General features: G+C 38.1%; 1 protein-coding gene across 1 annotated transcript in view; it reads right to left on the bottom strand.

Annotated features, from left to right (window-relative positions):
• AGMO (alkylglycerol monooxygenase) overlaps window positions 1–26,824 on the bottom strand; it is a 165,967-nt gene that overhangs the window by 122,874 nt on the left and 16,269 nt on the right. The window contains exon 3 of the mRNA XM_069860355.1: window positions 24,496–24,647. Coding sequence (XP_069716456.1) covers window positions 24,496–24,647 — 152 coding nt within the window. The remainder of the gene's footprint in view (window positions 1–24,495; window positions 24,648–26,824) is intronic.

Raw genomic sequence — 26,824 nt, 5'->3', positions numbered from 1 at the left:
CCATTATCAATTATTAGGGTTGTCCTCATTCTTTCCCAGTTCATGTTATGGTGATGCATCTCAAGGGTGGTTCCCTTCCCTGCCCGTCACATCAGGCTGCATCTTCCACTGGATAGTACTGGCCCAAGGTCACAGCTCTACAGTGTTTATCATTTATCATATTTTCTGGGAGTACACCGATATGCATGCATTAATCACACTTCAATCACTCATTATGCTCTATTTTCCATTCCTTTCTCCCAGTCTTCATATAAGCACACAAAATCAGCTCTTGCTGACAATTCTGGTTTCTGTAAGGGAATCCTGAGTAGCCTTTTTGATAGGATTTTAATTTCTTTTTGATTAAGCCTGTGTGAATTTAAACTCTTAATCAAAGTTCTTGCCAACATTTTACATAAATTGCAAAGCCAATCAAGACTTGCTTGTTTGTTTTCATTATGTTTCACCTCATGTAAATTTTCCACTTGGGGGAATGATGGTATGCTGAAATGTTAAAATAGCAAATAAAGAAAGGAAAACTTCCTCTAGAAATACTATAGCACATAAACTCTACCAACAGACATTTTGCTCCTGTCGCAGTGCCAAGAAGAAAAACCTAAGAGTCTCCCTGTTCACTTCATATGGCCTTAAAGCTGGGCCTGTGTACTTATCTATATATTATATACTTTCACATTTCTGCTCTTCCCTTCATTCTTGCAGAAGAAATATGGATTCCAGGGTGACACAACTAATTTATAACTGTTTATGCACAACTGCACAAAGGGATAAAAGAAAAGCTTTGGGTACAGCCCAGAATTAGGGATTATGTCATGTCTAATACCTACTGCAATGTAAAACCACCTAACTCCTACTGTAAGCCCAGTTAGCTCAAATGGCAGAAGTTTTGTGATTTTTGGATCTGAAAAGTGTCTCTTCCATGTGCAGGGTCACCAGTACACAGCTGGCAAACACCAAGGCTTGTGGCTTCAGTGCTGATGGAGTAAGAGAGGCTATGCATATTCCATACACACATATAATGTTTGAACAGGTGCAAATATTAACAACAAAGAAAGTTTCTCAGTTTCATTCTGGACTGTGAGACTGGCATGTCATCAGTGTGCTCCAAGGAGGCTTCTTCAGTCAGATTTAGAAAGGTCCTCTACTGCAAAGCACCTAACTGAATTGATTATCAGATAATAACAAGATAAAAAGGTCTCCTGTACGTTGACAGATAATACATAAATAATAAGTTATTTTCATCACAGCACAGCAAATATGTGGAAAGTTGAAGTGAGTCAAATACAAATATATTCTAGCCTCTTAATTGTTTTATGTTTTCCATTTTAATCACCATGCTTAATTATTACTATATTGCCATGAAAGAAATGAGAGCCTTCGAAGCTGAAATTTCAATGGTATTAAAAAAAAAAAGAAAAAAGAATTAAAGATTTATTATGGTTTTAAGATTTTATGCAGAAGGCTGTGAGGAATCTAAAATTAAAACTGTTATTAGAAGCAGTTGAAAGCAGGCAGTGAACTGAAACTGTGTCTTGCAATCTTGGCTATTGTTGTATTATTGCAGAGTCCCATAAGCAGCCCTCACATGCACCGTACAGAGACTTCACATCCTGGATCTTTTGATTCTTTTGTCTGCCCTCCAACCTGCACGGCCAGGAACTTTCACTTGAGAAAGATTTATGAAGCCTCCGCAAACAGGGTCAGCCCTGTTATATCACCAGAGGGCTGCTTCTTAAAAATAATAACATCTCTCCACAGATCTGCAGGGCGGTCTCTCTTGGCACTCGCTTTCCCTGTTTGTCTTCACAACCGGTGCACACGAAGCTCTCGGCTCTAGCGAGGGCGGCCAGCAATTCCCTAAGCACAGTAGCCCCATCTCCTGCTCTCTGCCAGACCCCTGTCAGCTGAGATAACCCACACCTCCAACAACCGTTCCAGCTTTCCAAGGGCTTGACTCTTGTAGATGGTGCAGTTATAGCAGTTATACCTTTACATATTTGGAAAAGCTTGCAAATCTGCAAAATCTCTAAAAAGTTCACAAGGCAAACCAGTAAAAGCATTATAGAGGCTCTGACTATCTGAATTACAGTACAAGACTCTGTATACTTATGTCCCAGTCACTACTATTAATGATTTAGAATGATCACACTGAGAAAATCCTGTCATTTCCAATAATTAAAAGATTCTTTGCTACCATTTTGAAAGTTACTCCCAAGGCCCTTATGACCTTTACAGTGCAAGTGGTTTGGCTATTTATTGCATATATTTTTTGGAAGAAGGAGAAAAGTTACATTTTTTTTTCCACTGAAGTTATCAAATATTAAAAATAGGTAGGGAAATTATTTTTACAGTCATTTTTCCCCAAAGCAGTTCACGCTTAGAAGCTTGGACAAATCTTCAGATAATCTGCTCTACTCTGTATATTAATAACATAAAAAGTTGAACTTGTTCCCATCCTGCCCTCATGCTTAAGAAAATGCTCTCAAACTTATTTTATTTATTAAGATTACATAAAGTGTTTCTTTCACAGTAAGTATTACTAGCAAGCTCAGTCCCCTATGCTGGGAGGAGAAAGACTCTTTTCATGGATACTCAGCCAAGGGTTCCTGAGAGTTAATACTCCCACTCTTCTTCTTTGAGTGTCAAGGGATTTTTAACATCCGCAAAACAGACAGGAACTTGGTTTTATGCCTTAGGAAAAGAATGGATTTTTTTCACCACATAATAATCTGCTGTGCAATTACCAATAAAAAAGTAATATTCTTTGCCATAAACTGAACAATGTGCAAGAAGCATTTATTAGTGGTGTACTGCAAAAGGCATACGGAATTTAAATCAAGTTTTAAAGTGAACATAGAAATCAACAACAAAGATATCTTGAGCACAAGGCAATGCAAATTATTTAAATGACAAATGGAAGTTTGTAATATGACAGACAAAGGTTGTAATATGACAGACTATTGAGACATCACAGACTCAATTGTTCTCTTTTATAAAATACAGATGACTAGTAGATTGCATTTGCTGTATCAAGCACCTTCAGATCTAGATAGGTATAGCATGTTCACATAAAAGAAGCATTAGTTTCAATCAGCGCTGTGTGGGAGCATTTCCCTTCACAAATCCAGCTGGAGGACAGGACCTTTATTAAACTAAAGACTACTGCTTCCAAAGTCTAATAAGACAGATAGAGGTTTTGTCCCTGCCGCGTCCATTTACTGAGTATAGAAATGGGGGTTAACCTGTCTAAAACTAGAATTTACTGTCTTATTTTTTGCTAGTTGGGGAGTAGATCAATGAAGCAAACACTTCACATGATGGACAATTTTAAGAGTAAGGAAACAAGTTCAATGAAAATTAGCTCCCCCCCCCAGGCTGTTATTTTGCTCAACGAGAACATTAATGGCACTTAAATATTTCATAATAAATTCATCCTCAACACTGAGCAAATGGAAAAGTCTTTAATTCTAATAATCTATGCACATTTTGCTATTGAGTCAGAATGCGGCAGTAGTAAACTAACACTCATGCTGTACAAAACCATATTTTTCTCTTTTCAGCCATTCCACATATACAAAAAAGTTTTTATAAAACTATAAATTTTTGAATTACGCTTACCTTTACAAAAAAAAAGAATATTAACAATTATGTATTAGCCATCATCAATTAAAACCATTTTCAAAAACCTAATCATCATTCTGTGCAACACAAATTTTGAAAGTTGCTTTAAGGCATCTTCTCCTAATCCGTGGTTAAGCTCTTCCTTAGGCAGTGAAACAGCAGCCAGCACAGTATGTCCTCAGAAGGTGCATATATTCTACGTGTCCTTGGTGAGTAGACTAATTCCTGCTGAAAGCGATATGAGATTGAAGCCACCAAGGCTGAATACTTTTCCCGGATGACTACAGGTTGGGTGGAATCCCCCAAGCTAACTTGCAATAATTCTTTTGCATACTGCAAACCAAGGCAGCAAAATGTAACACAAACTAATCCTGCTTTTTCAGAACAGTCTAGAGCTTGCAACGAGCTCTATGTTTTCATGGCTCTCAGCAATACACCAGCTACATTAAGTATGTCTCCATGAGCAGCAGTTAATTTAACAAGAGCAATTACTACAGAACACAGCTATTCTGCAAGAGATAATGTTCTTCAGCCTCTCAGGGGAAAACACACACCTCACATTGTTCCCTTCAGACAGGGGAAAGTAATTCAACGTCCCCTATTTAAATCCAAGCTTTCTAAAAACCACAAGAAAATGGTGCTCGGGTCAAAAACAGATATATAAATTTTCCTTTAATTCTCATACCTATGCAAGATCACAGCATGGGATCAATCCAATTAATCATAAATTCGTATTGATCATATTTTGGCTTATCTCACTTAACTCATCTGTTTCCCCTTACAGGTTAACGCACCAAAAAGTAGAGACTAGCAATTCTTAAGTCCACGACTGTCCAAGATATGACCTGAAAATAGATCGAAAATTCACTTTGTGCTGGATAATGAAAAGCTCTGGTTCTGGTTCTAGATATCTCTGTATTAATGAGATTATCAACACAATGTTTATAACTTTTTCATATTTTATAATTAAATACAATTGAAAAATATCTTGAACACAGCATTAAAAACTATGGTGAGAATATTGTCTACTAAGATCTTTAGATGTTATTTCTGGTTATATTTTTATAGGTAAAACTCAACAGTTGCATCACTTAGTAACAGCCAAAGAAGTTAATAGATACATAGAAAATCATTGGGATTCTCTCAGATTTTCAACAGAAGCAGTACATCAACTATCAGAAGTTGTTTCTCATTTAACAATTGCATTACTTAATTTTAAAGACATATTTATAAGCAATATATTTTGATAATCCAGTGGCCTCACTCCTCATAGTGTCTAAAAATTTTCATTTGTCTCAAACAAACATTTTTAAATAGAAAATACTCCATATATTTATAATGTTATGAACATATAAAAATAGCCATCCATTAAATGTGCACATGTTCAAAGGCATTTCTTCCTGTAAAGATGACTTTTCCATACTTCCTCCACTACAGCTGGATGTAAAGTACATTACAAGACGCAGCGCAGTAGGGGAAAGGCCCTCCCACCCAAGCCAGCAGGGAAGTGCTAGAACCTCAGCACATCCCCCGTAACATTTCCCCTGACCTTTTCCACACGTAAAGGAGGCTCTAATCAAAACAACCCCCTAATTTCTCAGGAAACAGTAACTGTCCTCAATCCTTACCTTGCCTTACCATAGTCTGTCATTAAAAAAAAAAATAAAACCTTAAGAAAATCAGCCCTTTCTATGCCGTGCCTGTTTCCATCTCCACTACAAGGGCAGCGATGTTTGCCCTCTTTCCTTAGGTCACCCGATTTTCCAAAGGGATAAAACCTCTAAACAATGGAAATGTTTTTCACTTTATCCATAGACCTAGTGGAGAGTTATTCCACTATGGTCCTAATGTACCAAGCTCTCAAACAGGCACGAACTGCAAACCTTGCAAACACACAGAGGGACTCTTGGCCAGAATAGAAATGTTTAAATTTCAGCTTTGTGGAGTCACCTCTCAACCACAAACTTGCAGAGCTTGATAACTAATTCTAATACCTATAATTTTAAAATCTAGTTTTGGTACCAGCTAATGTACTGCTATAGAGCAATTACTCATTAGTTCAAATGATTGAGCATTATATAATCATATGTTTAAGAAAATTTGAGTCCTACACATATTTTAATAAGATCTTCACCAATGATACAGACAGTGAGATCGAATGCACCCTCAGCAAGTTTGTAAATAGCACCAAGCTGAGTGGTGCAGCTACCATGCCAGGAAGACGAGATGTCATCCAGAGGGACCTGGACAAGCAGGGGAAGTGGGTCGGTGTGAAGATCATGAGGTTCAACAAGGCCAAGTGCAAGGTCCTACACCTGGGTCAGGGCAATCCACAGTTTCAGTACAGGATGGGGGGTGATGTCATTAAGAGCTGCCCTGCAGAGAAGGACTTGTGAGTGCTGGTTGATGAGAAGCTTGACATGAGCCGGCAATGCACGCTTGCAGCCCAGAACGCCAAACGTATCCTGAGGTGTATCAAAAGAAGCGTGGCCAGCAGGGCGAGGGAGGTGATTCTCCCCCTCTACTCTGCTTTTATGAGACCTCATCTGGAGTATTGAGTTCTGGAATCCACAACATAAGAAGGATATGGAACTGTCGAAACAGGTCCAGAGGAGGGCTACAAAGCTGATCAAAGTCACCTTCCCTGGAGGTGTTTAAGGGAAGGGTAGACAAGGTCCTGAGGGACATGGTTTAGTGTTTGATAGGAATGGTTGGACTCAATGATCCGGTGGTTTTTTTCCAACCTGGTGATTCTATGATTTTTATAGGACACTAACAAAAGTGTTTTGCTTTTTTGATATGTATGCATTTGCAACACTACAGTCAGGACTACAAATTTGAGGAAGGACTCAAGGTTTTGAAAACTCTGCAGACATGATACCAATTTTTAAAATAAATATTTAATCTGGATTATAACTTCAGGAGCCTTCACCTCATATAATGAGTCACTCTCTTTAATTCTCACTAGTTTATCAGCATTATGCCTCACATACACAGCAAACCAAACATGGCCAGGTCAGCTGTAGTACTACCAACACAATCTGCTTTGAAAACATAACCCTCATATTACTGTTGCTATGAAATTCTACTATCCATGTCACACCACCAGATTTATTTGGCACTTGTAATCATGACTTGTTCTTCCGGAGGAATTCCTCTATAATTGAGCATTAGTTATTGTACCATTAAGCTACAGTGTTTCCGTAAATTTTAAACAGATAACAGCACTTTCTAGCAAGTGTTATTTTAGATACAAGTTTATTACCTAGTTACAGGGAGAGAAAAAAAAAAGTTGGCTAGGAAAGGTTTTCCTTTTCTAGTTAAGAAAAAAATAAGGCTAACAGAAAACATCCTGCCATTGCTCCCAAAGGAATATTCTCTAAGTACAAAATAAGCAAAGGCCATTTCTGAGTGTCAATATTGAAAACCTTGTGTAATAATAAACAGTTATCCTACATATTTTTTCTAACATGACCATCAGTATATTTATACTATAAGCATTGATCTTTTATAAGGATTTTTATCTGTTTCTTTCATTTGTGGAAGCTGGTTTTAGGTTCAACATTAACAATGGCAACAGTCCAGAGTCCTGGTAGAAAAATGCAGTGGGCACAGATTGCTCTGGCTCCAGGGTTTACTCATATTTCAGATGAGGAGTGGGCCTGTGCAGTTGAACTATTATTTTTCCACGAAAACACCAAGAGACCGGGATGAATAGACTCCTTTCATTATTCTCTGAAGGAAGAGGAAGACTAAAAAGTTCATGGCAAATTGTGTCCTCACATAAATGTCAGGACAAAGCAAGGCTCCCCGCAAAAACATTTTCTTTGCAGTCTTGGCAAGTCTTCCCTAAGAAATACTGCAGAATCGTGCTCATGATGTCTGACATACTTTAGTGACTACTAAAGATTAATGTTTTGTACCTCTCTGCCTGGTCTCACTGCTCTCTGCCAAAAGAGGCAGAAGTAAGCTCTCAGGTAGCTTTCCTTAAAGTCAGATACAAAACTGTCACACCCCCACCCTCGAGTTCAAGATGCTCTTTGATCAAGAAGACTGGCACATAGGCAGCTCATGTAAGTGATACTGCTCACTGAAATAATTTCCATACAAAAACACATGCAAAAGCAGAAGAGATCTCTCAAGATCATGAAGACACTATAGGATTTATTGTGATTCCACCCTGAAGACTAACTCGCAGTAAAATGAGGTGTAGAATTAAAAATTTTAGTTTGCATGGAGAATAATACTCTTGAAGTGTCAGGCTACAGTATTATAAGTATGTCACGCTAAATTGTAATCAGTATAACATCATGCCATCTTTTACAAAATACATATTTAATAGCCATCATATTGTAATTGTAGTGTATTAACCTAGCAGATTATAGAAAATTAATGGAGCTATTCACAGTTATGGATAAACAAAAGAAATTTAGTAGAAAATATTGAATTTTTAGTATAAAATAAATCTCAATCTCAAACCAGCTAACAACTGTATCATTGTATCATGTTTCAAAGGTAAACATAGAAGCTACTGACAATTTTAAAAACTTCAGAAGTATTTCAAACATAATTGAAAAAAAAAATCAAAGGTTAGATTCATCACTTGCCTGAACAATAACCTCAGGCTTACAATTAAATTTGATGTGACTAGATTATGGGAACAGCATACAGTAGATTACACTGTAGCTCATTTGACCTTATAAATACTTAACATTCAAAACAGCTGCCAGCACAGCATTCACCTGAGTCAGGCTTTGGGGCTGCAATACTTTGCTTCAATTAGCATTCCAAAGCCCTCTTTAGAGCAAGTCACAGATATAGTAGATAATAGTTAACTAAACATCATTCTCTGCATCTGGATTTTAATCGACAATACAATTTAATTGACAATAGTAGCTACTCCTGTTTTCCATTTCTTCTGACATAGTTTGACTCTGACTTTACCTCTATTGTGCTATTTCTGAACCATATGGCAAATGTTTTCAGCAGTGATACAGGTTACATAAACAAATTTTACTGAAGTTTTGAGGGTTCTTGTAATCCATTGAGAGTTAGAGATAACCACGCATTTCACTATTGAGCCAGTATCTGCCATGCTGAACTTCCCTATAACAGTGTCTGACACAACATACAATACGCACTTTTAGGGTTTTTTTCCAAAATAAATCAGGTTTCACTTTAATTTGGATATACTGCAACCAAATTAGTCTTGACAAACTAATAAAGATTGGGTCAATGTTTGGATATGACACCATTAAGGAAATCTAACTTGCAAGAAGGAACTTTAACAGCTGCTTCTGGAGGAAGCATCTTTATCACTGAGTCAGAGAGGAACGAACTGCTTAGCACAACTTTAAAGGCAGCTCCTCTGTCACAGACATCATCATTCAGTTGACGTGTAAAAACCATTTATAAATATTAGCAATCATCTGGCATTTTTCAAAAGAACAAGAAAGTTAATCCTGTTTCCTGACTGTGTTCTGCCTTGCATAATTACATTCTGACTACCTAAGTTCCCCTGCAATTTCAGTTAATTACAGTATTATTCTTACTTCCTGTCCTAAAGTTATTTGTGTAGTAACCATATCCTACTAGAGTGGAAGATGAAGTAAGCTCTGTGAATTATTTTGATTAATGTGTAAAATGTTGTGCTATAGCCTCACACAAAAGACACTACATATTGGATATTATTCCCAACTAAAAATGTGTGAAACTTTTCAGCAATTATATTAACACTCAGTAGCACACCTCTCGAGGGATGCTTGTATTACTCAGCTAAAAGTTATAAATCTATATGTAACTAAAAAATATTAATACAGCCTTTTAATGTTCATAAGGAAATGAAAAATTTGAGATATTTCTAAAGAGATTAAAAATACAGATAAAACCCACACATAATATACATTAAAAAATAGTCACCTAGCACTTTTCATTGCCTTTTCCTTCATAATTGACAGTAGAGGACAATTTTACCCAAATTGTCCACTAAAAACTACTATTTCCAGTTCTACATATTGAAAAATCATTACATTTTCTTGACGATCATAACCTATTAAATATAACTAATTGAGAAGTCACTAGACTATTTTCAGCAGACTAGAGAATGATGCCCAAACTTTATTGCAAAACTTCATTTTAGCTGTACACAAAAATACAGGATTCCTTAGTGTCCAATACAGAAAGAGGATTTTCCTTCATTTTTCATGCAAACTCTCATTTTCTAATTAAGAGTAAAATTTCTGCAGGCTTCTAAAGGACAAGGCTTTATCCCTCACTTTTTTCATGCAGTAGCCATGAATCTATCCACCTTAAATTTCCTCCTCAGACCAGTTCTAAACTCGCCTTGACTCCACGTGCAGTCCTTCATACCAATGCCTACTGTTTTCCGTCACATTCCTCTGCTCTATCCAGCCCTCTCACACTCTCCCTTGCATCCAGTGGTGCTTCCATAATCCATTCACACAGGCAGATCCATACAATTTTCCTATCTGAATTTACCCCACTTTGCCTGCCTCAGTCTCCTCCTTCTATACAGTTATTTTTGAATACCTGACATTTCTCTTAGTGTTTCAACTGCTGTGGTCAAGACCCTTTCCACTATTACAACAATGATTTCACTCCTCCAAGGTGAGTGATGAGAAAAAAAATGTAAATGTGTCCTCTAGGTACAGAAATCAAAGCCAGAGGAAAATAACCGAAGAATCATTTCAAATCCAGCACCGCAAATAAAGTTCTTGAGAAAGGTAATAACATCACAACACCAGCAAGACATGCAGATAACCCATGTTCTTGAAAAACAACCAGCTTGACTACTAAATCTGTACTATGTCTTTTGTCACTCTGGTCTCCCATCCCTCCATCTGTGCAAGGAAACTGCAGCCATGAGTTGGAACCGCAGGTAGGTGGCAGGGACCAGACCCCCTGCCTGCCCCCATAACCACAGAGATGGACTGGAGCAGCTTCCAAGTGCCACTTGGTTACGGAACCTTTAGCTGAAGAGGTTTTTTCCTAGGGCCTGGCAATTTATTCTCTCTTCATGGGGAGTAGCAGTTCCCCCAGGAACATGGATAAACTCCTAGGACCAGGATTACATCGCTTCTATAGTTACTTCTTCTTCATGGTCACCCTCCATCTCTCTTCCAAACCACCCCCCTTAGCTTTCTATATGCAAAGGTTCATTACAGCAAATATTGCAGCTGGTGATTCCTCTTTGCACCTGTTAATGCCTTCCCTTCTCCTGAGCATAAGGCACTTCCAAGCAACGTTAGGATCATCACAGTGAAATTGGAGCAAACTATTTCTAAATGGCTGCAATGGTCAATTTTCAGCTCATGTGCCAGTGCCTGTTTGTTCTCATACATGAAAAGTGGGAAGAAATGTGCAAGTCATTGAAGAAATCTGGGGTTTGACACCCTGTGTCTTTGAGAAAGGATTTACGGAAGTTCTTTATTTTCTCTAAGGAAGAGAATGGACTTCTGTAATTAGATGGTTATTATGTTTTCTAATATTTACACACTAGCAGAATGGGAATACAAAAACAAGTCTATAGAAGCACAATAAACCCTCGAAGCCTGTTTCCATTTAAAATTACAGGCCACTCCATTTAAGGGAGTTTGCAGTGCTGGCTGCCCAGGAGAAGGATAACCCAGTTTAAAAGGTTTTTTTAAAAAAAAAAGATTCACTCCTGGCATGCTTATTTTGGAGCTCCTAAAGGGGTGGGGAGTTCACATAAATGAGATGATCACCTCCCAAGCACTGGGGTAGGCTCCAGCTCTCGCCTGCCTCTCTGGGGTCCTGCAGGCCATGGGAGATCTTTAACCTGAAGAAAGAGAGAAAGATCTGGCCAGTAACAACATCTACGCACTGGAAGGGGCCTCCGCTGCCTCACTATTAGTCTGGTAGCAAGACCCTCTTATCCCTCATCAGTAGAGGAAAATCTCTACCACATTAAGTACAATTATAGGCAAAAATTGGCTGCCAATTTTTGAAAACCTGTCCCTTTAAGTTTTAAGGGAGCTGGTTTCCTTTTCAATTTTAAATATATCTCACCCATATGGGAATAATACACAATCAAATCCAATATTTTTCCTACTGCCTAGCAGCTAAGTTATTTACTTGACTTTAACAAGAACTTTCTTTCCTTTTCCCAAGTCTGAGAGCAAGCACAAGCTGAGAGGAGCTATGCTGCTGTATGAGCAGGCAGTCACTTCCAACAATTTATTTGAAAAGGAGCAGATCTCTATGTTAGGTGGAAAAGGGAGAGTCTTTGTGCAGGCAGGGGAAAGAGGGGGAAAAGTCAAGGTTTAAATTTTTTGTTGCCGTAAATAAGCAGCTTGAAACATGGGAACAGAAAATAGGAAACTTACAAAGACTTGACACACCTATTTCCTACTGCTGGAAAATTAAGACAGCTCCATAAGCTGCATCTCTCCTAAATTGAAAATAATACTCAAGCGGTGCTAAGTTAGCCACATAGACATGAAGGCCATCAAAAAAAAAATCCCACATGTATCCTGTGCAGATCTGAATGTGCAACCTTCATCTGCTCTTAAGATATTAGATGGAAGGCAAAAACCAAATCATTTTACTTCGAACCATGCTTTTTTCCCCCAGAAGTGTATAAATAAATATTTAGCATGTTTACTATTTACAAGTTCCTTCTGAAAAGGCACAGGTAGAGCATTCATGCCTTCTAAAATGTAACCTTACACATCTGGCCAGCAAACATCTGGATATTTATCTTCACTCATCATTTCCTTCAGTAGGTCCAAAATCTGTCAGTTATTTCAGTTGAGATTCAGCCCAAGGGAGTACAAAAAAAAGTTACATCCTTCTTTTGTCCAGGTTTTATAAACTGCTTTTTACCTTTTTCCCTGGGATATCAGTAAGTTTAAAAATAAGCAGCCTGGATTCCTTTGACTGTGGTTTTAATTCTGTGAATATGTACTTATGTAGCCACAGGGAGCACACATATGCAATTGTGTTTATTATACAGTCATACTACAATGCATGCAAAATGCCCTGCATCTTTAAATAAGCTTTTTCTTTTTTTTTTATTTCGGGTCTTAAATGCATTCAGAAGAAAACATTCAAATCACAAGTAAGAGTATAGATTGATTTGTGAAAGATCTATGTAGCAAAACTTATGCTAATTAAACATCAGATTCAGGATAGCCACAAAACAGGAAATGTGAGTATCCATTCATTTAAAAAAAATAATAAATTATTTTTTATTAAGAGTTTAGTTTTTCTTCCTATTCAGTAATTTAAAGCTACTGCTGACTTCAGTTTTTCCAAAATACCATCGTGGTATCCCATCTTAACTCTACATTTCATACCTATAGACTTATTTTTCAACTATAAATCAACCACTAAAATCAATGTGTAAGTACCAAAACAACATTTGTAATAATAAATGAATAAATTTCACTTTACAATGAGTGGATAAGTGACATCAACAAGAGGAAAGCTGCAAATAGAATTGAGAGGTGGCTTTGACAAGTTTGCTCGTTCCTGCCTCACATCACTTCTAGGCAACAAACAACTCAGCAACATTTCCTTTTCTTTTTGTTGTTGCTTTTTTAAAATTTTCTTTCTTCTTTTAAGGAGATGGTAATTTCCAGTGAAAAGTATCTTAAATTAAAATACAGTTTCAGGTGAAAAACTCATATTATTTTTACTTCTGTAACACACTATAGGTTACCTTATGAAAACAAAGGCATTTTTTATGACTACAACTTTTTAGGATCTCAACATCCATAAGCACTCATAGTAACTATAATTTAAAAGAAAAGGAAAGATAACATGAAAGTATGTAAAATGTATGATTGCACATATAATGCATAAACTTTCCTTACATAAACTGTGATGTAAAATCAAAAGAATCATACTTTTTTTCTGTCCCAATTTAATAGGCTAGTTTCCAATTGATGGAAAACATGAACATGACATCATTGATTTCAGAAATGATTCCTTGTGAAAATACGTCATATGCCAAAATGTTATTATAATATGAGAGTCTGCACTTCCCTTTTTATACTTAGCGATAGCTGTACCACTGCTGAACTTAAAACTTACAACTATAATACAGCAAGCTACTCTTAATTTTAACAGTGGTAATTGTGATATTCATAAAAATTGAAAGGAATTCTCCTACTTTTTTTCTAATATAAAATTAACAATGGAAATCTCACTTGTATTTTACAAGCTCACGTGCCCAAGCTGCTCTGCATGGTTAGAATCAGTGTCCCCTCAATTTCACTGATAGTCTGTGTAATGACTGACACTCAGTTGTCCTCATCAGAAAGGCTGAGTATGGTCATGGCTTTTCTTCAGAAGATGAATTTCTTAGAGTTTCTGGAAAGTTGAAAACTAGTTGTAATCAAGAGTCCTTCCCCTAGGCCCCACAAAACTTTGCATTTCCCCATACATACATAATAATATGATTTCATTATCCACAAATTTTGTTTACCAGCTACAGGAAAAAAAATTCAGAATATTTCTATTCCTATTTAGCCATCAAAATAAGTAGCTCAGAGGTCCACAACATCCAGTGCTAAAATGCAAGGGCTCTGCAGAAACCAACTATGAGTAATGTTAATAACAGCTGATATTCTTATTTAGGATATCACTTTCATACAGAGATGCATATTTGAACACTGTAGCTATCTTCTTGCAACAGGATGTTTATGTTCTATTTAGAACAGGTCTTAATTTTTAAGATTAAAAATGTGACTTTACTTATAAAATATTCAACCTTGCTGAATATATTCAGGTTTCATAATTACCGATTCTAGAGGAAATCTAATTGAGAAGTACTGTAGGTTATTTAAATATCTCTGGGGGTAGGGGAAACATACAGTGATGCCAACCCCCCCCCAAACATTTACTGGTAATTTTAGCTATTAAAAAGAGAAAAAAACCTAAAAATTTTGGTAATAATTTTTATTAAGTTACATCTTCCACCAGCAAACTAGCAATTTAGACAGAATCTGATGTGGAAAAGATTGCCATTCCTGCACTCAAAAAGCCTTTCTGGCAATTTAAACAATGTAATTAAGGCAATAAATATGTATTGAAGGAAACATACATGCAAAGAACATTATCCAGATACAGTAACATTTTGTCTGCTCTAAACACACCTTAAATGTTAATTGTCCATCTTGAAATGTATAATAAAGTATCTTAAATGGTAATGGCCTTGCTAGATTTTTAGCAAGCAAGGAAAACTATTACAGGCATCCACCTTCTAGAAATCTGAGTAATATCCTGTAAGGAACAACTTGCCATTTGGGTTTGGGGTGGAATGCACTTTTAGTCTGTTTTAAAAAGTCATTTTAAATTTCTTACAGCAAAAAACCAAAACCCTTTTCAAGTATGATTGTACATACTTGGAAATATTCCAGTCACATAAAGTGATACCAAATATAAAACCCCTCATCTTCTCTCTATGTATACATGAGTAAAATACACGCGTAATGATGGAAACACACTGGAAAACTGAATTTAAATTACAGAAAACAATTGCATAAAAAGCATACAGCCTCAAAAGAAATGGAAATAACAATGATATTTCTGATATACCCTCGGTCCTAATACTCCAGAAATGGGAGGTTTTAGCCATATCCCTGTGAGAAACAGAAATGCAAGACCAAGCCCTTCAGAGCAGCCCATCTCCCCAGGAGGAGAGCAGAGTCCATATCTACTTTACACATTCCCAAGCCCTAGAACTGCATACGTGGCCCAGGAGACATCTTACCTTTCCCTGCAGATAGACTGTGAAGGTGCTCCCAAGCTAAATTCTGCTTTTCATGAAAAGCATTTGAAAACAAATTTCAGAAGACCTACTTGAAACTGCAAAGTTCTATAGATCTTCATAGAGCTGATTAGTGGAAGCACTTCTGCAGAGCAGGGATGCAAACAGTGTTCTGTGCATTTCTTTCTCCACATTAAGCCTATACAGGCTGACAAACACAGCAACAACGACCAGGCAATTTTTACTAGCACAGCAGGAGAAAACCAACTTACTTTTCTACGAGAAAAAGCACAAGCCCCTTAATGGTCGGTCTGTTTTAACAATGCCTTTTATTTCTTTAGGCCTCTGCCTCTACTTTAAAACATTGTGACAAAAGATAGTTACTACTGGTGCTGTTTGACCCATTATGTGATATGTTCTTTCATTCTAAATCTAATTCCTCACAATCACATTTTCATATCAAATATGAAAAACTGTTGTTGCATTTTGTACCTATATTGCTGATGTATCATTTTCAGCAGATTGGCGAAACAAGAAAGAGAGATAAAAATGAACCTTGCCCCTCTTTGAGCATCCCTCAAGCCCAAGACAAAGACCTCTAGCAAGACAACGTGCAAAGATTCTGCGTCAAACATGGGGAGCTGGCATCTCCAAAGTCATTACAATTGATTTAGAAAATGAAGGTGTTTTAAATGAGCCTGGATCAAGTGATTTTTTGTGCAACTTATTCAGGAAATAGATATTAGTGAATGTTTTGACGTTTCTACGTTAGTAAGAGGGCTTTAGCTAAAGTAAGTTACATGGCTTAAAATTAGATCAACAGAAACAAGAATACATATTCTCAGGTGGTTTTTCACTTGCTGTAAATATAAGTTTCTAGCATATGATACATATTCAAAGTTTAATACAGAAACAAAAAGGAAGAGAAGACAGACATAGCTGGATTGCTTTCCTTGAACAAGTAGTTGAATGTCCAAACCTACAGTATCTCTCTTCAGCTTATGAAGTCACTTGGTTGAAGGTGGTTGTACAGCATTTAAGAGGTCAAATAGTGTACATAATAGAACTATTTCAAACCCTTTTTTGGGTAAAACCTCAGAAAAATAAGATCTTCAAACTACTTACACAAGAATTGGTTTCTCCTTCCCCACACTCACTAACTGCAAAAAGGGTCCACTTCAAAAATTGGATAATTCACATTTTATTGTAGGTCCTGTAGCACCTTAAGAAGTACAAGTGCTATGCACCATTTCATCAATTTTCAGCAGCACACTTGGAAAAGTATGTCAAATGAACTGTTTCTCCGCACAGTGAGTTGGTTGCTTTCATACTCATGTCTCCACTCAGACTAAAAGGGGACTTACTTTTTTTCCCTGCTTAAAATACACATGCACAGACTAGAGGGCAGTACTTGCCAAGGATACGAATACATGAAGATATCTGTCTTTCTGAATGGTCAACTCATACTAATTTATAGCAAAATTTCTTCTCCCACCTCACCCCATAAGACACTGTTTTAAGCTGTGCACGTGCAATAATGCTTCTGTCATATTAGTTTAATAGTCAGGAATGTGACTGTAATCACAACAGCCACACGTGCAAGGTATTGGTTTCTTCATTACAACCCCTCATTTAATCCACACACTGTGCACATCTCCTGGAGATCTCAGAAAAGAATCATTTCACAAATTACTTTTGGAGTTCATTTCAAGCTTCAGAAAATTTAGGTTTAACCACCTTGAAGACATCTTTAGATGAAAAAGAACAGAGATTTCCCCTGTGCCTTTGAATATTCAAGGCTAGTTATTTTCCATTTCTGAATGTTTTGCTGTAAAATCTTGACACAAACTGGCTTTTGTGCAAGCAGATCCAGAGTTTTTTCTTCAGTCTGTGCACTCAGGAACAACCCAGGCTCTGCAGGTAGGATAAAGATGAGACTCTACCCTCTAGACACACATAGGTAGCTCTAGTTAATGCATGTCTACACAGAGAGCCTCAAGAATGCCAACTTATTATGTAAGTCCTGAAAGCAGGATTTGAGTGATACTAAAGAGGAATATGAGCGATACTTAAGAGGAATATGAGCCTTGCACTGGCTCCTTTCCCAGCCATAAAAAAAGATGACTAACAAGTAAAATGGAAGAACATGGTTTCTTTTTCATTTTCTGCTAGGGAGTTTGCCATCTTTTGATGATGGGAGCCTGAGAAAACATAAACAGTGCTGAGAAGAGATTACTACCTGAGTCTTTTTTATAAAAATAGTTGTGTCACAATAGTGCCAGTTCATGCTTTCATGAATACGTATTTCATGATATCTAAGATTAAAAGATACACTGTCATTGGTGTCACCAAAATTTTTTTTAAAGAAATCGTTTTTATCAAGGCCTAGTTCATAACAACCATAGAGATCAATCTCCCCCAGTATCCTGTGGCAAAGAAAAGCAGCTACCAGATATTCACAGAAAAACTACAAGAATCACATATAACGAGTTTTTTCCTAATACTCTTCCATTAACCAAGACAAGTAGTTTATGTCCTCTTGGATTAGATGTTGAAGCCATGGACCTCCGTTCTGCAACCATAGCAATATCCCACCACCCTCCACTACATCCAGTGCATATTTGTACTCCAGAGCACATCCTACAGCAGTTCTAAAGAGCCAAAAATCCATAGCTGATGGCTTTGTCTGCTGTCCAACCTGCCAGTGGATTTGTGATTGCCATCATTCTTGACCTCAGGCATATCACATATTTAGAAAATCTGTTCACTCATAAACCACTTCTGGAAATTCAGAAATTAAAATTAAACAAAAAGTCTCCAGTCAATTTACTCTTATTCCCATGTTCTAAACTCCTTAGATTACACAGATTTTTTAGAAATTCATTTACTATCTCACAGCTTCTCCAGTAAAACAGGAAGGGGCTAGTGGTAACTGCCACAATAAATTTAACAGACTAAATGAGTGAACCTCACCCTGTATCAGGACATTATTCCTGCCAGTATACAAGAAACCACAGTCTTTCAAACAACAGGAACTTAATATGAACAGTAACAACCTGAAAACAATAAAGGCAGGCTCCTATAATTTTATGGGACTCTAGACCACTCCATGTCAGGAAGCCTTCTTACAGCTGAGGTAGTTTTCAGGTAAACTTTTTCAACCAAAATATACATTTAAATATCAGAAGGAACAACAACATTTTTGTTTGCCAAGATTGACTGTGGTCTTCTACAAATTCAGTTTCAACTCATAAAATTACATGGCACATGGTAAAGTAGTACTTATTTCTGAAAAGCAGGAGAAAAGCAAAAGATAGAGTTATAAAAAGCGTACAGAAATAATAGATGATGTGCTTTATTTTCAGTGGAGTTGAAAGGCAGAGAATGAATCATAATCACATGATTTTCAATGCATGTTATGTTGTCTGCAGGTATTAGACTAGAAGCAATCAGAAGACAACAGAAAATATGACAACCAGATATTGCTTTTGCTATTTTTGTGAGGCAAGCAGAGACAGCATTTTAATATCCTGCTTTCACAAGCCCATTTAAAAAAAAAACAACTGACAGAATAGCAAAAAAATGTTTTTCTCTAAAATTCACAAGATAATATTTTTCTCTTAAACGCTGGGTATAAATTCCCTTTGCAATCAACACAAGCTGTGACAAGAGAAAGAGCAGAGTTTCATTCAGCCATTTGATAGTTCCCAAAGTTTCTTTCACTGGGGTGGAATTAAATTTGTTTCATGATTGATAATCAACACGGCATTGCATTTCTAGTCACGTAAACAGTGGCATTTTCCCACATGCAAAGATAAGCCAAAAAAAACCATCACCACCCAGCCCTCTCCCCCCCTGCACCCCAAATGAAGCCTTTGGTATAAAAAAGAACATTATAACTTACTGTATTTCTACAGGAATATAGATTTGCCTGAAAACAAAACCTTGTGTCTGTGACCACATTCCCAATAACAGAAGTCAGACATCATTTTATTATAATGAGTATCCCATAAATTCGAAATCCTTTAAATCCAAAATTATTTCAATATACTATCAATTCTTATAATAAAATCTACTTAACAAGTCCATTGTAATATACTGACTTCAGACAACTGCATTATAAAATGCAGATGAAAAGAGTACTTCAAAGGCATGAATGGGTCAGATCAAAGACAGCAAAATCACATGATACCAATAGACCCTCCAAAAATGAGCAGTAAATGTAGACAGTGAAGAGACTTTGAGCCCCGCTGCCTCTTCCTTTAACAAGCTTGCAAGCTCAAACTCATCTCCTGGTTCAAGAGGGAACATAGCAATTCAGAGGTGTCCAAAGTGATAACTTATTGGTATTATTATTGCAGATTATATATACAATTAGCAGAAATAATAGGACTAGGTTTTACTGTCGCCCACTCCAGTCATAATGACATACATTGTGAGATACTACCTGCCCTGGTTTATCCACTCTGGCTCCTTATAGAAGGAAAAGTTACCTGCCTGTGCACTACTCACACAGAAAATCCTCTCTGAAGTCTCCAGTTATCCCACAGATTCTGCTCAAGCACGCCAGGCTTATGTTGCTCACATCTCAGACAACTGGCTGAGATAGCCCCATGACTACTGAACTAAGTCGACTTCTATAAGAAAGAAACCCAACACAACCCTGGGTTTTTTTTAACATGATCTACCTTAGTGCATGCACATAGTCTCCATGCAGGAAGGTTGGGTTTTTTTTCAGAACTATGTAGGTAGTGAACTGCATCATGGTATAGGAAAGAGTGGCCAGAAATTTATGAAGTCAGCTCTGCTGCTGAAGAAATTGTTCTGTGAAACTGTTCCAGAAGATGTTTAGTGGGAGAGGAGGCAGAATCAATGTAAGTCATGACTAAGAGAAACCCCCTTTTAAAAAAAATAATCTACAAAACAGGAAATGAAAAATTCACAAAGCTTACAATTCTTGGAAATCTTAGAAAGAAAATCTCCTCAATGTCCTCAGTTTTCCACAGACCTGAGGCACAGCCTTTTGAAGGACAAAATGGAAATGAGTTTTCAGGGCTTCTCCTTTGTCCTCTGACCCTGCAGAAGCTCACTTTGGTCACAAGGCCAATCCTATGAGGCGGGAGAATCTGAGAAGCTCGGAGTCTATTGCTCCACAATGCACCTGGTGTAGTAGGCTTATTTCTCAACCACCATAAATAAACTCAGAATTATTAAGAGACACACCATTAACTCAAAATTTTATGTAGCAGCTGGGGAATCTGCCGAGGATATTCATTTATCGGTTGAGGTCTATTTTACGACCTCTGCACATAACTCAAACCATCAGCTCATATTGGCTCAGGCTTTTGCTGACAGGGACCGTGTCACGTATCCCACAAGGTGTTTGGAAGCCACCAGCAGACAATGGGGGTGAGCAGCTGACAGGGACCCACAGCCCTGGCAGAACAATGCAGCTGCTGCGGAGATTGGCCCCACCGAAGGAAACTCGCTTCTCCCAGGTTGTCTGAGGGGAGGGACACTGAAGCAATGGAAATTCCCCAGCAGTGAAGCAGAACAAAAGAAGAGGTGTTGGAAGCTGTCGTTAAAAAGAGACAGGTTTTCTAAACCTGCTGGCTGCCAGACTTGGACAGCTTCTTCCAGGGGCTGAAAGAGGAGAGGAGGGTCCCCTGGTTGACTGAAAACCACACTGTTCTGCAGGACAGAACCCCCTGGGAAATACACATTAAAAAATACTCCTTCCACAGAGCACTGGAGTTTTATTGTTCCCTTTTGTCCCCCACTGGGGCAGAGGGTTGAGAGAACAACTGCTGCCCAGGGACAGGTTGAGCCCAGGTCTGTGCTGGGGCTCAGCAGAGACACCCACGCCCAAGTCGGCCACGAAAGCCCCTGTTGCCCCGCAGCCGGGACATGGGCTCTGCACCAGCCAGTCTCTCTTGTTTTTGCACGGATTTGGAAGTCTCTAGATTTCCTCCCCTGATTATAAGGTGTGGCTGCTGAAGAAATTAGTTTACAGAGCCTCCAAATTCCTTACTGCCGTTGTCATATGTCTGCAACAGGAGTATCTGCGAGGCCAGGGAGTGGGGAGGGGTGTGCTGCACCATGGCCAGGGCTCGGCACTGCTCGGGGACTGCGAATCCCCCTTTCTAGTGGGAGTAACTGTAAGGATTCTGCACCTGGAGAGGAAGCTTGAGGAGTAATCCATATATGCTAGATTAAAATATCTGGTGAAAATCTCTCAAACCCACACATATCCTTCCCTGAAAAAAAAAAAAAAAATAAAGCAAACCCTGTGATTTTACAGTTTACTTCCCATAGTAGTTCAGCCATAACATGCGTTTTTACTGAAACAAAGGGAAAAGTTACATTGATTTATAAATTCATTAAAACGCCCGGAGAAAGAGTAGTGGTTAACTAAGTACTCCCATTGACTGCCATGGTTTTTGGATCAGGCCCAGAAGAATGCTGGAATAAGCGGTGAAACACTTTATTTTCTAACGTTTTAGTGGCTACTGCAAACAATGGAAAATACAAGCACATACTTAGAATAACTATCCTTTGCAAAATGAGATCACACCTAAAAATACTTCCTCTTGTTGCTGTATAACTTCAGTTTATGATAATAGCTATTACATACATATAGCGATGAGGAAAAAATAGCTTCCAAAGTTCTGGGTAAAATCTTTATATTGTATAACAGAGTTTCTGCTACAGAAGAAACTCAAAAATCTGTGATGATTCAGACTATTTGTTCAAATAGCAGAACCGACAATCCAATTAGTGCATGGATAATGTGAAATAAGGTAGTAAAAAGCCAGGGGGTTGACTTAAGGAATTATTGCTTGGAAATAGGAAAAGCTACATCATTATGATCATGATTCTTTGTATCAGAATTATAACAAGTATTAAGGAAATAACTGCAAAATGTAACTGAATTTCAGTTTTCCAGTTTGTAACAATTGGTGCTATTATTTACATACCCACACATAAGCCCACACAGCTTGAATTTCTTGGGATATACATGTGCTATTAATTTTTAACTTCACTCTAGGATCCAAGCCTGAATCGCCAGGCCCTGTCACTTTCAAGCACAAGGGTGTGTTTTATCCATTTTTACCAGAGACTATTCTAGTGTCCTGACTTCTCAAAGTGTAAAGGTATTTTTCAGGAGTTTACATTTTACTTTTTCAAAGCATCTCCTACACTTAAAATTTCCTTTGCAACTTCCGAAGCAGCCGACTTTTGCAGCTGTGTCGCTGTGCTACAGATACCATTGCTTCACCAGAGAAAAGAGGGTTGGTTGTGTTAAATAACCATCTAGAGCGATTTTCTCTAATACTGCGTCAGTTCCCTGCTGAGTAGCACAGACCTAACAGCGAACAATATTTTTGTAACCTGAAGAAGAGTAAATTAACATTTATAGAACAACTCAATGCTGACCTTCTTGAGACAAGAGCAGCATTTTGTTATGCAGTTCCCTCAAATCCGTTACATATACACACAATTGGTTTGGATTTAAGTCTAAAACTGCTAGACTGATTAATTTCAAAGCATGCAATCCCAATGTTGTCTCAAAATACAGAAAAAAAGATGAGGGTAAATGCAAAGTTGCTGCAGGAACAGAAATATGTGCAATTTCTTTAGAGAGCACAGAGCTGACCCTCCTTCCTTCACTGCCAGTGGGAATTTTATCACCGACTCCAGTGAAAGCACTGACAGGCTAGTGATTTTCTAACACTTGACAGCAATTATTTTTATTTTAAAAAGCACGAATAGTCTCCCGCTCTGGTCCAGTTCTCAGCCTGAGGCTGTAGCCCTGCCAGCACTGTTAATGTCATTGTTTGCGAAGTGTATTCCCAGTCTCGCGTACACCCACGCAGGGCTCCCAGCTCCCGGCCGCTATGTCCCCCCACTGCATTGTTCCAGCTCCCCCCACTTCCTCGCCTCCCGCCCCAGCCCCCCACCAGCCCTGCCCCACCCCGACCATTGTTTCCCCCTGCACCCACCCAGCATTGTTCTCATTCCCACCCAGGAGGGACCCTTCCTCCCTCTCACTCCCCGCAGCAGCTCAGGCTCCTTTCTTACCTACTTATATATATTCCGCTGAACTATTGGCATCCACACATTTTCCCTTTCTGAAAGCGCATTACATAAACTATCATTACTAGATCCCACGGCTCCTGCGAGCTGTGGGCACTCTGCCTTCAGAACCCTAGTCCAAAGTCTCTTAAACAAAAAAGAAGACCCTTATTTCATCGCTATAGACTTTAGAACGGACCCGAAATTAGGACTGATAGAAAGTCTTACTGCATTTTCAGATAGGATATAAGAGCCTAGAGCAAAAATACATTGTCACTTCAGAACAGAAATACGTAACACAGCAGATACTTGAGGATCAGTATATGTGTACAGAAAGGACTGGCATGATTTCCATTGTTACAGTAAATAGAAGTTAAATCCTTTTTAAACATTGCTTTTTCTCTTCCATCTATTAAAGCAAGAAGGGTTAAAACCATACTTCTCTAAAAATCAACAAGGCAAGGCTCACATTTATGTAGTCAAGTGTTAAGTGCAGACAGTATTTCTAAGATATCTTATTTATGTATGTATATCTATATCCTTACATATATATCAAGTTTTATTAATTTACCAATTAAATAATGATTGAATGTTTAAAAATATTTCTTAAAACACATAGAAACCAATGAAGTTTGCCAGGTGTCCTGATATTGTTTTAGCCACCTTGATTTTTCAGCCCTCCACTTTGTATATCCACAAGGTTCTTTTGAATAACTATCTGTACTGTGATATACTTTTCATACAGGTATATAGGGATACTAATGCTAAATTTGTATGTACCTTTTGTTTTTTTCCTATGAACTTCACTGTCCCTGTGGTAACACTTTGAAAATGATACTCCTTTCCACAAAATCACATTTGTTACACAGACTATGACATATAAACTGTTTACCATACTCAAAATAAAAGTGAATCTTTGTTAATTTTTGGGAAGAAAGGCAGCTACAAATGCTTAGAGTTTAAGCACAGAAACAAAACTCCCATGTTATTAATAAATACTTAAAATATTTTGTATTTTAATACATGAAAAACTGATTTACTCTTACCATGGCTTATGCGATGAAAGCAGTAGTATGCGAAGTCCACTCCAAGGAGTGTCAAATACCATGTCCATGGTGAGTCCCAGGGTAGTTCAAAGAGTCGATAGTTATTCCATATGTAGATATAACTAATTAAGTCAACACTTCTGAATAAAAGACTGAAATAGAAAGGTAAAACTTTGATTAATACTTTTGTCAATTTACCATTTATCAGACGGGAGTCTTTTTCTAAAACATAAAGCCTGTCTTTGCCAAGTATTACCACTGTTGACTTCAGTGGTACCCTTGCCTAAAGCCTACAAGGGCTCAATATCAGCCCTCACCCACTCTCCACCTGTGCTGTGGCAGCAGGGAGGCTCAGAGGCAAAAACACTCCACGTGCTGCAGGTGCTAGGGCATTCCTGTTCTACCAAGCCTGGAAGAAAACAATCCTTGCTGACTCACAAGCGGCTGAAGTATAGCAGCAGTTATGTTCAAATGCTAACATATAACATTAAAATATCTTGACTGTTTCCACTGTAGGGAAGGGCATGGGAGATAAAAGAAGTTTTGGGAGCAGCGAGATATTCAATCTGCTCAGCACATCACTTTAAAGAGGAGACATGCAGCAGGAAGAGACAAAGCCCATTGCCTCTGAAAAGAAGGGAAAGGGCAATTGGAAGGGAGAAGGCAATTGGAAGGGAGAAATGGACAGATTGCCAGAAAAGCGTTTTTGCTGTATGGGATTCTGGACAGATTAGGAAACATTAACCCCAGCATGAGAGAGATGACAGGCTGTGAGTACTGGTGTGACCCAGGTGACAACCAGCTTAGGTAGCTGTGAAATGGCATCTCAGCTGAAGATGGATGTGTATTTTAACTTGGATTTTTGCAGAACAGAATAGTCCATGGCAAGCTTTGCAACAGCTTCCTCACACCCCTTCCTGTTACTCCCTCTTTGCTGTGCTGCTGAAAATGTTTGAGGGACTGTGGTGAACCAAGCTGAGCCTGTCTCTGTAAAACAGCAAGCAGAAAAATGTAAGAAGGTGTTCTATCTCCTTTATATATATCTATATCAATAGCTTAAATGCATCTCACTTGAGAGCCTAAGAACAAGGAATAAGATTATCATTAGCACCACCTGTACACAAAGGAAAAACTAAGATCTAGTTCTCAGATGTTTCGATGCTAGTAGCTTTTTTATGGGGGGGTAGAGGAATTATCAGTAAACCCTCCTTTGTGCAAAGTTGTGAAAGATTTTAGAAATTTATAAATCATGTTCATGGTTGGAAGAAGACTAAGGGATTCAAATTCAGGGAACTTCAAATGGAGATTGCAAAGGGCATAGCTGCAAACCACTGTTTGAATAGAGGTGGTAACAAATTGTACACAGGTGTCATAGCCTTGCAAAACCTCAGCTGAAAGTTTGTCACAGACCAACACGCCCCTTCACTTTAGTCTCACCTGGAATATTGATTTACAGTGAAATCAGCTAAAAGAGTCTCCATGCATTTGTCTGTCCATGTCTGCTCACTCTTGTCTCAGTACCATTGAGAAGTGGTACTTCTTCCCAAATCCTTCCTTTTTGTAATCTCCTTTTATTCATCTGGTTTATTTTTTATATTATTTCAGTGATTTAATTTACAGCATGACCTCAAAATACTTCAATCGGCAAAACTAAAAAAGACAAAGTATATAACTTCTCGTCTAAAGCTTTGTTTCATGCACCTGGGGAACTGAACAAAGCCTGGCCATGCTCTGTCCTTTTGGATAAAGATGAAAGATGAGGGAACCCCACAAAACTTGGCTGGCTGAGCTTGCAACCCATCCCCTATGCCATGACTGAATTTTGCAGTCGCCTTCATATTTTTGCAGAGACATCTATTCAGAACTTTTATAGTTCTGGCATTAGCACCTCTTCCCATAACAGCAATAAGGTTAGAAAGACTAGAAAGAAATGTCTTGAGCTTCTGTGCTGCTAGTTTCTCTATTAATGAGGAACAAAGTCAGGCTAAAATCCCAAGCTCCCAATACTACCGTGGAAGCAGAAAAGTATCACATGCACAGTTTTATTCTGAAAAGCTGAAGTTTTACAAGGAGTTGTTGCTCGGGAAGAAGAGAACTAAAATATTTTCCACAGCCAGCTGTCACTTCTTACCTGCAACACATTCCTACTTTTACTACAATCATCTCAGTTTTTCTATTGGACAGAAACAAAACACAACAAAACAAATGAAATTTCACTTCAGCAGCTGGCAGATGAGGAACTTCTCTTGACTAGCAATGGCAGGTGTATTACCACTTCAAAAACAACTTAGCTATGCCCAGAATTAGGATCATACACACCTGGAACATG

This window comes from Phaenicophaeus curvirostris, chromosome 6 (genome assembly GCF_032191515.1).
Source record: "Phaenicophaeus curvirostris isolate KB17595 chromosome 6, BPBGC_Pcur_1.0, whole genome shotgun sequence".
Taxonomy (NCBI): Eukaryota; Metazoa; Chordata; class Aves; order Cuculiformes; family Cuculidae; genus Phaenicophaeus; species Phaenicophaeus curvirostris.
This window is presented reverse-complemented; position numbering and strand designations above follow the sequence as displayed.